We start from the raw sequence: 12039 nt of genomic DNA on the forward strand, positions 1-12039 counted from the left end.
CCAACATCCCTCAACATTTATCCCTCAGGATAGCCATTTTCCTCTGTGCCTTCTTCTCATGTCTGAGTGCAACTAAGAAACTGGAGAAAGGGAGCTGCTGGGCATCCGAGTGGTGCTCTAAAAGTGCCACTAATTGCTGGAATGAGTGGAAGAACTAACCTGAAGAACTTAAAATACCGCTGGACAGCCAAAAGGCTTAACCCTAGTCAAGACCATTTCTTTGAGAGGTTTCAGTTCCTGAAAAGACCTAAGATCAAATTTGTCAATATGAATTAGGATAAAGATACAAAAGGTTATCACAAAGGTTTAAGTTCTCTGTCTCCACAGTTAGAAATATAGTTAGAAAATGGAAGGCCACAGGAACAGTCCATGTGAAGGAAAGATGTGGTAGGCCGAGAAAAATATCTAAAAGGCAAAGGCAAAAAATGGTTAGAATGGTGACAGACCACCCCCAAAGAGCTTCAAGAACATCTTGCTACTGATGGTGTCATTGTGCATCGTTCCACAGTCCAGCACACTTTGCATAAGAAAAAACTTGATGCAGAAAAGTCCATATCTGCATACTGCCAACAAGCAGAATCATTTGAGGTATGCAAAGGCTCATCTGGACAAGCCAGATTTATTTTGGAATAATGTGCTGTGGACAGATGAAACTAAGATTTATTTGGTCACAACCAGAAGCACTTTGCATGGTGGAAAAAGAACACAACTTTCCAGGAGAAGACCCTGCTCCCGAATGTAAATTTTGGTGGAGGGTCCTTCATGTTGGCTGTGTGGCAAGCACAGTTACTGGAAACCTTGTTAAAGTTCATGGTTGTATAGAAAGACCATTGAGAGTATCCTGAGCAGCTACATCACTGCCTGCTTTGGGAATTGCACCATCTCAAATCACAAGACCGTACAGCAGATAGTGAAGACAGCTGATATCATCATGGAGTCTCTCCCCCCTCTATCAGAGACATTTACACCACAAGCTGCATCCACAAAGCCAAGAGCATTATGGATGACCCCACACACCCTCTTCACCCTCCTGCTGTCTGGAAAGAGGTAGCAAACCATTCAGGCCCTCACATCTAGACTCTGCAACACCCAGAACTGAACTTTACTGAACTTGCACACACACACACATACTGAACTCTACTGAACTCACACAAACACTCACTCACTCAGTCAACTGTGTGAAGTGATCTGTTCCCAACTCAAATCTCAAACATACTCAAACACCCAATTCAATGCAATATTCACTCTTGTCTATAGACCCACCCATATTATAACTGTTTACATGCTGTCTTTTGCACATTTACTCAGTTATTGCTGTTGTTGTTTTGCACACATTTCAAACTGCCACCAACTGCTGCTATATGTTTACAAGAATCCTCTGTTTTTACAATTTTGCACATTGCACTGTATAACATAATATGCAGAATGTATACTGGTCCGCACTATATTTAGTTTATTTTATCTGTCCTGTACTGTTTTGTTTTGCATTGTCTGTGGCAATATCTTTTTGTCTTGCACTGTTTGCACTATGTTGCACATACTGCACTTTATGTGGCTAGGACAACTTTCTTTCAGTCCTTGGCTCTGTGTTTTTATGTTGCTCTATGTTGTCTTATGTAGCACCAGGATCCTGGAGAAATGCTGTTTCATTTCACTTTGTACTGTGTCAGCTATATATGATTGACATGACAATAAAAAGGCTTCTTGACTTCTATCTTTCTGATGTCCTATATTTGGGTCCCCCCTGCCATCCCTGACAGTTTCCATTTCCAGTTTTTCTTGAATCATTCGTTGTGAAAGAACAACCGTTTCAGCATCAGAAACAAAGAATGTACAGGCAGAAACAGATTGCAAACATGCAGGCATACTTCAGACTACAACATGAAATTTTGACAAATGTGCTACTGCATGATCACCTCTGCCATGCTCTTGTGCCAGGACCCCCCCTGCCATGCCCCCATCCTCAGTGACTTAAACATGGAATGGATCATTGTTGTCAGGTAGGCTTAGAGCTTAGGGCCAGGGCATAGTCATCTGCTGTAAGTTCTAATCACCTTGTCCAGGTTGTCCACACTTCCTTTGTTGTGGTTGAAGTCCAGAATGATAGCTGGCTTCTTGTCCTCACAATCACTGATCTCTGCTGCTTTGTGCAGTGTGCTCAGGAGGACCACATTCTTGCTTAGGCTTGTTCTTTCTGACTGTGCCAACCAAGCTGCTGTTTAAGTTCATAAGATGTGAAAAATTTATCACACATGACATTGTGACCCCTCAGTCCATCCCTGATCCTTCTCTGGGCCTCCACTGGTCAGCTTCCCTGTGAACACTTGCATCTTCCAAGCATAGATGGATTGTGCATTAAAGGCCATCCATATTTTGATGCCATATTTTGCTGGCTTGCTGGTCATATATTGCCAGAAAAGACAGCAACCTTCTGACAAAAATAATCAACACTATAATTTGCAGAAATAATAATTATGAAAAAATTACAGATATGAAAATAAAAATTTACATAAATTCACCTCTGAATGGAACCAACTGCTCATCCACTGTCACTTCAGGCCCAGGGTTGTAGAGGTACGGCAGGTGCTCCACACACTTCTCCCAGACCTCTCTTATGGTTACTCATGGTTATCAAATCATAACATTCTCGAAAAAATGTGAAAGACCTTCATTGACACTGTGGCACAGAAAATTGCTCTTCCACTCTCTACATTCCAGAGACTAGATGTTGCCTCACCTCGGGACCTACACACTCCTGCTAGGATTAGCAACCCTATGTTGGCACACAGGTCAGTCTCATTCATGATTTTCCACTCATCTCCATATATCTGGAAACCATGTAGATTGGTCATTTCCAGGATGATTTTTTCAATGGCTGGTGAAATGAATATGAAAAATGTTGAAATGTTTCCTCGGCATGGCAATAAGCATGTCTTGTTGGCCCTGTGGTCATCTTCATGACATTTTCTGCTGCCATCATATTTTGCTGTTCTTTGACAAAAAAACTTTATTTGCCATCTTGGGGATTTCTTCTTCATCTGAATATGGAATCAAGAGGAATCATTCTCTGGGTTGTACTCTTCCCCATCTTCTTCTTCAGATACCTCTTCCACTTCAGATATCTCCTTCTCTTCCAAATCAGTGTTATCTTCTTCCTCCAGATCCTCCAGGACCATTGAATCATAAAACCAATTATCAAACTTCCAATTAAAGGCCCTGAAAACCACCCATAACCACAATAAATTTTGTAAGTGGCATTAGAATCAGTGTGGAGGAACAAACTTGTGCAATTCAAAAATAATCCCCATCCCCAATATAAATAATTCCCATCCCTCTGTATTTTTGCCCAGAATACAAGAAAGTTCCATAATTAAAAACATGGACTATGATAATACAGTGAAAACAGACCACTTTTACAGTTATGTATATGCATATACATTTATGTATGCCTGGCATGTAATATGAAATCGAAAACTTGTTAACAAATTTCTACCTATAAGATTGACAGGACAGCATTCAGAATGTAGTAATTTATGATCAATTTGGACCCTAATTTAGTGACTAGCGATTGACTAAGTGGTTCAGGAGGAGGATAGGGAGGTGGTCCAGCCATCTGCAAATATAAAGACAAACTTTTCACTCTTCTTGATTTATAATAAATGCCTGTCTATTAATTTTGCCTTTTCTTTATTTCTCACCATTATCCTGCCCATTTTTGCTTACCATTTTTTAACTTTTTAACTAGTTAACTCCACCACTAGTGCTCTGAAAGCTCATATTCTTACAAAGCTTTTCATACCACTGCTATGGAGATGACACTCAAATCAATTCTTGTAGACATCTCATAATGGATGTCAGCTCCTCAGCTAAAACTTAATTCCAGCAAAACTACTGACCAGTGACTCATCTGCATATCTAAGGGAAGTTCTTTCCAGCATCTAGGTGCCACAACAGAGAAGGGGTTTGATGCATGTCTTCCTTAAACCCTGAAAGAGGTGGTACAAGGAAGATATACATCAAAAATTTTCTTTGACACCTTTTGGCACCTACATGGTGAAAGGAACTTCCCTTTGATTTCAACAATTTGCTTAAAAATATATTGAGTCGTCTGTATGTTTTTCTTACTATATTACTTCCCAAAAACAGATTTTTAGACTAATAGTATTCCTTATTTCATGACCTGTAGTGGGCCTCTGTATGTGTCAGAATCACAATCACCTTAATTGCCAAGTACTGTGAGTTTTACATGTACAAGGAATTTGTTTTTGTGTTAGGAATTTGTCTCCTTAGCTTTGCCAGGAAATTTGGGACCTTGTGGGCCTGTCAATGTTGGATTAATTTAATTTTGTAATTAACTTTGAAATGTTCTACAGAGACCAATGTATAAAATGCACTGAGATAAGTCAGCTTTAATGCAGACAAAATATATAAAAACTTCCATACCCTCATCTCTATTAAAATATCAATGATTTATCTGGATTTTAATATTAAAAATTCCAGATGAGATGTGGAATTAACAGGATTACAGGTTATAACTTACTGTAAGTTTTTATTTTGAAGTATTGCTGTGAATGTTCATAATCTTGAAAGATGCTATAATCTCAAGGTTTCTCTACAAGAATTGCCACAGTCAAAATGAAGGTCATATCTCATCCTAATTTAATGTTTGTTTGTTTTTTACTCTTTCTCCTCCCCTATATTATTCCAGGTTTGTCTGGAATGGTTGATGTCCTAGGGTCAAATTATGCACACAGCAACAATCCAAATCAATTGTGATGCTAGCCATATGAAATATTTGACAATAGCATTGGTTTTAGGCAGGTGTGAAAAAATGCTGCAAAGTAAGAATGCTTAAACGTATATAAATATACAAAGTTACATATATATACAGTCATGTGAAAATATTAGGACATTGGTATGAAGTTCATTTGCTGAAATGCTGGAATGTTGAAATGCAAACATGCCCTGTTTTGGTGTCCAAATAGTTCAATTTTAGACACCTCTGTCTGAAGCACATTATTCCAAAAGTCTTGGCCTTCATCTCTGTGCTCTTTGAGAAACTTCAGTCTTGCTCTCATCTATTTTTAGACAGCAATGGTTTCCTTCTTGCACACCTCCCATAATTAAAGTTGTGTTCTTGCACACCACCCATAATTAAAGTTCTGATTGTAGATTCATGCACTTTGGCATAAACTGTAGCAAAAGCTTTCTGTAGGTCCCATGATAATATTTTAGTGTTTTTGGAGATCTCTTTTAGCATCTTGTGGTCTGCACTTGGGGGCGAATTTGCTTGGACGATGCTTGCCATGTTGGCAGTTTTAAATGTACTTCACTTGTAAATGATTTTCTGGACAATGGAATGGCTGATTAAAAATTCTTTTGAGATCTTTTTATATCCCTTACCAGACATAAGCATCTTCTTTCTGAAGGCCTCAGAGAACTCTGGATCTCACCATGGTGATACCTCTCACTTCAACAATTAAGAGCAAACCAAGCTAAATATCTGAGGTTTAAATCTTTGATTAAAGTCAGGACCTAGGTTCTGGCTAGTCACAAACTGCTGTAATCTTCTTAGGGTCTAGCTGGAGACTCCCCTTTTTGATGACAAAACCAAGAAAACTCAGAGGAATGAAAGTGGCATTTTTCTGGTTTTACTTAAAGATTATTGCTTGGAAACCTAGTGGACATGGGACACATGCTCATTGAGAGATCAGAAGATTTGAATGTCCTCCAAGCATACAAAAATAAATTTGTTAAAAAAATCCTGCTGAAGACTGCTGGGGCTTTATTGAATCCAAAAGGCATAATTAATGGCAACTGGGGGTTTTAAAAGTAGTTTTCCACTCATCATCCTTCCTGATATGGACTCCGTGGTAAGCATTGCAAAGGTCCTGTTTGTTGAAGATTGTATCTCCTTCAAAAACATTAGCTATTAGAGGTAGGGGGTACTGGTTTCTCACAATGATCTGTGGTGGCAAGTCTGCACTCTGACTTGAAATAATTAACAAACTACACACGGACACAATGGTGAAAGTTAAAGCAAAGAGATAAGAAAGGAATTTTTATTTTGCCGAGGCAAAAGGCATCTCAAACACAGTGCAATAAAATTACACAGCGGAGAGGCAAAGCCCTCTTTCACTAGTCCATCTTATATAGAACTTTTAGGTGCATCCTAAACCAAATGTATATGTGACCAACAGCACGAAACTCTTGTAGAATGGTACATCTCACTTCCATAAAAGGAGCTATAGCATATAGAAAGACAAGATATACGATGTTCTTGCATTCCGCGAGTAGAGTCACTCCTGGTACTGACATCCACCTGGTTAACATCTTCTTTACACACACACAAACACACACACCAAAGTTCCTAAAGGGTTACCTGTTCATCTATGTTACTTGTTAAAATTTCCACTACAGATCTTATTCAGCTCTGGTCTATAGCACTATCAGGAACGCCACTGTTCAGCCATGTCTCTGTAAAGATTAGGATGTTGCAGTATGTTAATCTTCTGTTGTTGGTAAAACAAAGTCGAAGTTCTTCCATCTTGTTTGCCAAAGGCCATACATTTGCAAGAAAAGTGCTGGGTAAGGTGAGTGGATGTGGTCTTGGCCTTAGCTTAACAGGTCGGGTTGGTGAGCGAAGAAAATATCGCACTGTCTTAAGAAGCCCTGGGAACAATCTGCTGAACCATCAAATTTTTTAGGAAGCACCATTTGAACTGACTCACTGCCGGTCAGAGAAGGAGTGCGGCTTGGGCCTGTGCTTCCAGTTGGTTCTAAGGTAACTGCTTGTAGGCAGTCTGCAGCACCGTTAGTTGTTCTTGGTAGGCCCGAAGCATTTCCCCTTGGTGTGCAACAATAGCCTGGAGCTGAGCGATGTCTGCTGGATCCATGTCAGGTGAAGTATTCTGTATTGAACTTCCAGATATCGTAGAACTAGGATCCATATTCAGCTTTGATGCTCAGCAAACACATCTAAATCATAAGGCAGAAAATGAAACCGAAAGCGCATTTGGAAACATTCAGAATACCAGAAAGGCAATAACACGACTAAACAAAACCGAATCACAAAACCAGAAATCAAACAGCAAGAAAACAAAATGAGGTCATACACGTGGATCAAAAATACAGTGAATAACAAGGCTGAATAAGTCACAGAGGGACAATACTTTGCGTCGAGCATGGCACGCATGCCGTTTGTATGTCCCTGCAGAAAACCTGAAAATCACTATGACCCCGGAAGTGACTTTGAACTTGACTTTGACTTTGACCCAGGGTGAGGGTTTCCTTGGTCAGTCTGTTGTGGGCATTGATTGTTGGGATGTTACACATGTTTAAGTGAAATTGTCTCATGTTTGGTGAAAGTGACAGTATGCATTGTTTAGTGTTATTGTAACAGCAGACCAAGTATTAATTGCTATTGTTCTGTATTTGAAACTTTTTTTAGAATGAAAGAAAAAAATGTTATTGTTTTGTGTTACAAAATTAAATTTATCTTAAAAAATAAAGGCCCACATGTTTAACACTTGTGCTGTCTTAAGGGCCAAAAATGACCCGTGACCATTTTAACAGCAGAAAAAAGCATAAATTATGTTTTTTCAACTTGAAATTTGATTACTTTTCCTAAAATGACATTAGATATTAGAACAAAGTAACATTAGAAAAAAGTAACCATTTTCTATTTTCATGAAGGCTTTATACAGCTAAGGTACAATGAATGCCTTAGTGGTCAATTTTGACAGGCCAGCTATAAAACCATTTATATACAACAGAAACTACAGACACATCACAGACACACACTGGCACACACATGCACACTCCAACACACACACACACACACACACACACATACAATAGGAATCTAAGATTGTGTGATACTGATTGAACTCTCTCTCATCTTCCTTCCATGACCCCATGCATGACTCCCTAGTTGTCTTTTTTGCCAAAATCATGACTGCTAGTTTCAGTGCCCAGAAAGTTGCAGATCTGATTACTTCAGGTGTCTTAGAGAATGATCCCATATCTTCAGATGAAGAAGAAATCCCATAAGCTGACAAAGAACAGTAAATTATCATGGTCTACTTTAATATATGGCAACCAGGACAGGATATGGGTGGCCTGTGATGCACAATCCAGCTATGCTTGGAAGTGTTCACAGGGAGGCTGACCAGTGGAGGCCCAGAGAAGCCTCAGAGAAGGGATGTGGGTTGTACTTGATTTGACAGATGGGCTAAGGAGTCCTGGGAAAGAAGGAGCAGAGCAGTTGAAGCTGTTCAGGGTGCTGACTCTTCTTCTGTTATATGTGAGGCTGTAGCTGGGGCAGGCAAGAGGAGGAGATGCCAATACCATTCCCCCAAAAAGGACTGTAATACAAACATTATGTGCTTGATGTGTAAAAAATATATCTGCAAAGTCCATATGCAGACACTGTCCTACTGTCCCACATGTGCTAATTATGTCAGATATGTTGCCAAAATGTTGGTAGATATTGTAGTTGTATTTGTAGTCAGGCTGCTGTTATTATAGTTAGTCTTGCCAAAAATCTTTTACACCTATGTAGGTACCTTCAGCAGTAGAAAAAATAAACATGTATTTTAGTTAAAAAACAAGTGGTGGCCACTGATTAAATATTGATAAAATACTGCACACTGAGGAGGGAAACCCTAGACATTAATAGAGTTTGATAAGGTTAATGAGATGTAGTATATATGAGATATAGAATAGTTTTGAGGATTGAAATTAAATTTAGCTGCTTTACTTTAGAGGTGGGTTACTTAAGTGAAGGTGGGTCATTTCTGACCCTTAGAACAAAGGGAGTGTACAGAATTCTAAGACCACACAAGGGTTAAGCTCAAAGAATCACATGTAAAACATGTCACATGTTAACATGTATCACTTAGTAAGAATGAACTTTTACATACACTTTACAGGCAAAAAGGAGGAGGTGTGGGTCATTGATGATCTTATCATTGATGGCCACTCTTTGAACGGTTTTCCAATTCTCTCAGAGAGTTTTGACAGTGGGCTTCAGGAGTCGAACTGGCTATTCTATCCAGGGGGCAACATTGACCACTACTGTCTTTACCAGAAATCAGGACTGTGAGTATCACTGTGAAAATGTAGATTTTACAATTTTGAAAACATTTTGTACAATTTTGTTTCTACTTTGGTAATAACTGTTTATTCTATGTACAGAGAGGATGACTCAGCCTTGGTATTTATGTCTAGTGAACTGGGAGAACATTCCATCACCACTAGAAATATTGATGTCAATGAGAACACAGTTCTCCAGTTTGAGGTATATTCACAGAATAAGAATTACAAGCTTAAAACATTTTAGAAATGGATATTTTTCTTAAGTGTTATCATAATAATTAACTCTTATAACCACTCTAAGTATTTTGTAGTCCCTCATAATTTGTTAAATATTATAAATGCTCATATTCTCATCAACAGATAAACGTGGGCTGTACAGCAATGAGCTCTTCATTAAATTCTGTGCGCCTGGAGTTCTCCCGCAACTTTGGGGTCACATGGCACCTTTTAGTTCCATTGTGTACAGGCGGTCCTATACCAAATGCTCTTTGCTCAAATGAACTCCATCCGGCCAGCATCTACTACCCTGGCACACTTCAGGGCTGGAGGAGGGAGGTGATTCATGTTGGTAAACTGCATCTCTGTGGGTGAGGAAAACAAATTATCAAAGAGAGCATTGTCCTATTTGCATGCTACAACAGGGCCTAGAAAGTTACACTCACTATCTTGCAGATCTGTGCAGTTTCGTTGGTACCAAGGGTTCTATTTGGCTGGCATGACACCTCCAACCTGGGCCCTCGACAATGTTTTTATTGGACCTCCATGTCAAAATATGTGTAATGGCCATGGAAAATGTGTGAGGGGCACTCACTGCAAGTGTGACCATGGTTATTCTGGCCCAAACTGCTCTGTTGCAGATGTGCAAAATCCAGACTTCCTGAAAGAAGACTTTGAAGGTATAGAGGAGTACACATGTTTGCACAAAATGTCATGGATTGCACCAGTGAAATTTCATTGTAGTGTGATTGTTCTGGATGCTTATAAGCTGATAAGCATCATGATTAGCATTATTGTTCAAATCCAAATAATTTTATTTATACAGTTATACAGTTCTAGAAAATTACAATAGGCACTATTGTACTGTGGAGTTTGAAACATTTTTATTTGTCAAAGATGATACTTCTGAATCCAAGAATTTCAAACTGGTGAGTGGAGGAAAGCCCTCTAGGAAATGTGGCATCATGGCTAGTGGAAACCACATGTTCTTCAATGAAGATGGATTACGCATGTTGGAAACTATAGACATGGATCTGTCTAATGCCAGGTAAGTAAGACCTATTTACTAACAGAATAAAATTTAACTGAAGACACTTGGACATGTAGGTACCTTGCGTCCACAAGGGGCACACCCTCATTAGAATATTTTTACAGCAACCACAAGTACTTAAGTTGGGTATATTCATCAAAGAGAAATTACCAGCCTGTTTGCTCTCTCTGGATCCAAATGGAAAAAAATAGTACTGTGAAGAAAAGCTCTCTCTCTTAGGTTGATTGCCATGCATGAACTCCTAAAATCAATCACTGCTTCCAAGTGCATATATTCTGTCTTTTTCCCCATACAAATTTACTTCACTTTTAATGGATAGCAAAATATTTTTTTTTAACTTTGTTGGATGGCTGAACCTCACAAGTTCTATACATACAGGAGTTCATAGGAAGTGTAATGTGTAAGTAACATGCAAGACTGTATATCCCAGTTGCTATGTAAAATGCAAGAAAAGATCAGAACAGGTCTATGTTGTTTGCTGATTAAACATGGTCTAAAATCTAATAAAGTATTATTATGACTTGTATGAAGGCCAGGCTGGATTTTCTGACTAAATAATACATTCCTCGAACTCAATTTCCAAACATGCACCAAAGCCTACAAACAGTTGCACCAGACTTCACTTCCCACACTACACATTCACGTCCTCATTCACAATCAAAGGACTACTGCTCTCACTCAGCTCTTCTTAATCATGTGTGTACCCAGGCAACCCTTTTTATAGAGACTCTCTCACACACACACACACACACACACACACTAGTCAGGATCTATGCACTCAGTTTATGCTTTTTTTCTTGACTACCAAGCCTTTTGTTTACTGTTTATGCTCTTCTGATTTTACCTAGTTTATGTACCTTTTCACCTGTGTTATTGCTATGTCCACTGTGTTCTGTTTCCTGATCCATTGACCAGTGCCTATGTGTTTGACCCTGACATCGCTTGTTGATTTGGATTTTTTCATTAAAGCTTCACCTGCATTTGCATATGTCTCAGCATTACAATTTTGACAGTATCGTGTTTAAGTACTCACTCAACAGGGACTATGTGTCTTAATATAAAATACATACAAGCACTATTTATTAAATAGATGCCTAAATAATTATTTCCTCTCACTATATATTCAGCTTATACTGTCAGTTTTAAGGGGTCAAGAAAAGGTTCTTGACTGTTTCAACTGATTTGTACACAGGTTTGTACAGTTTTTTTTGCGTTTGGGTTGTGGAAAAGCTTCCCCTGACCCACGTTCCCAGCCTGTGCTGCTGCAATTCTCAGTGAATGGAGGGATATCCTGGAACCTGCTACAGAAATTCTTCTACACTAATAGCAGTAATCAAGCTGAGCTTGTCGCTCTAGAGATCCCACTGCAAGCCCGCACCACTGAAACTCGCCTACGTTGGTGGCAGCCATCTGAAAATGGATACGTCCACAGTCCCTGGGTCATTGATAAGGTAAAGTGATTCCAACCTAATACAAAGTACTTGTCTGTTAAGTTCTACATTTATGTTTTAGACTTATAAAACGATATATAAACACAATATATAATAAATTATATAAGTGGCTTACTTTTTTCTCAAAACCTCTCATTACACAATCTCATTACTTATCTCATGTTAAAAACAACTTATAAATGAAATACATTATAACAACATTATAAGCACTATGATAGAAAT

General features: G+C 38.8%; 1 protein-coding gene across 2 annotated transcripts in view; it reads left to right on the plus strand.

The window, feature by feature from the left end:
* reln (reelin) overlaps window positions 1–12039 on the plus strand; it is a 400453-nt gene that overhangs the window by 339939 nt on the left and 48475 nt on the right. For both annotated transcript variants that reach the window (XM_058387966.1, XM_058387967.1), the window contains exons 39-44: window positions 8934–9102; window positions 9199–9301; window positions 9460–9686; window positions 9772–9995; window positions 10213–10363; window positions 11559–11817. In XM_058387966.1, coding sequence (XP_058243949.1) covers window positions 8934–9102; window positions 9199–9301; window positions 9460–9686; window positions 9772–9995; window positions 10213–10363; window positions 11559–11817 — 1133 coding nt within the window. The remainder of the gene's footprint in view (window positions 1–8933; window positions 9103–9198; window positions 9302–9459; window positions 9687–9771; window positions 9996–10212; window positions 10364–11558; window positions 11818–12039) is intronic.

Source organism: Hemibagrus wyckioides, linkage group LG04, assembly GCF_019097595.1.
Source record: "Hemibagrus wyckioides isolate EC202008001 linkage group LG04, SWU_Hwy_1.0, whole genome shotgun sequence".
Lineage (NCBI taxonomy): Eukaryota > Metazoa > Chordata > Actinopteri > Siluriformes > Bagridae > Hemibagrus > Hemibagrus wyckioides.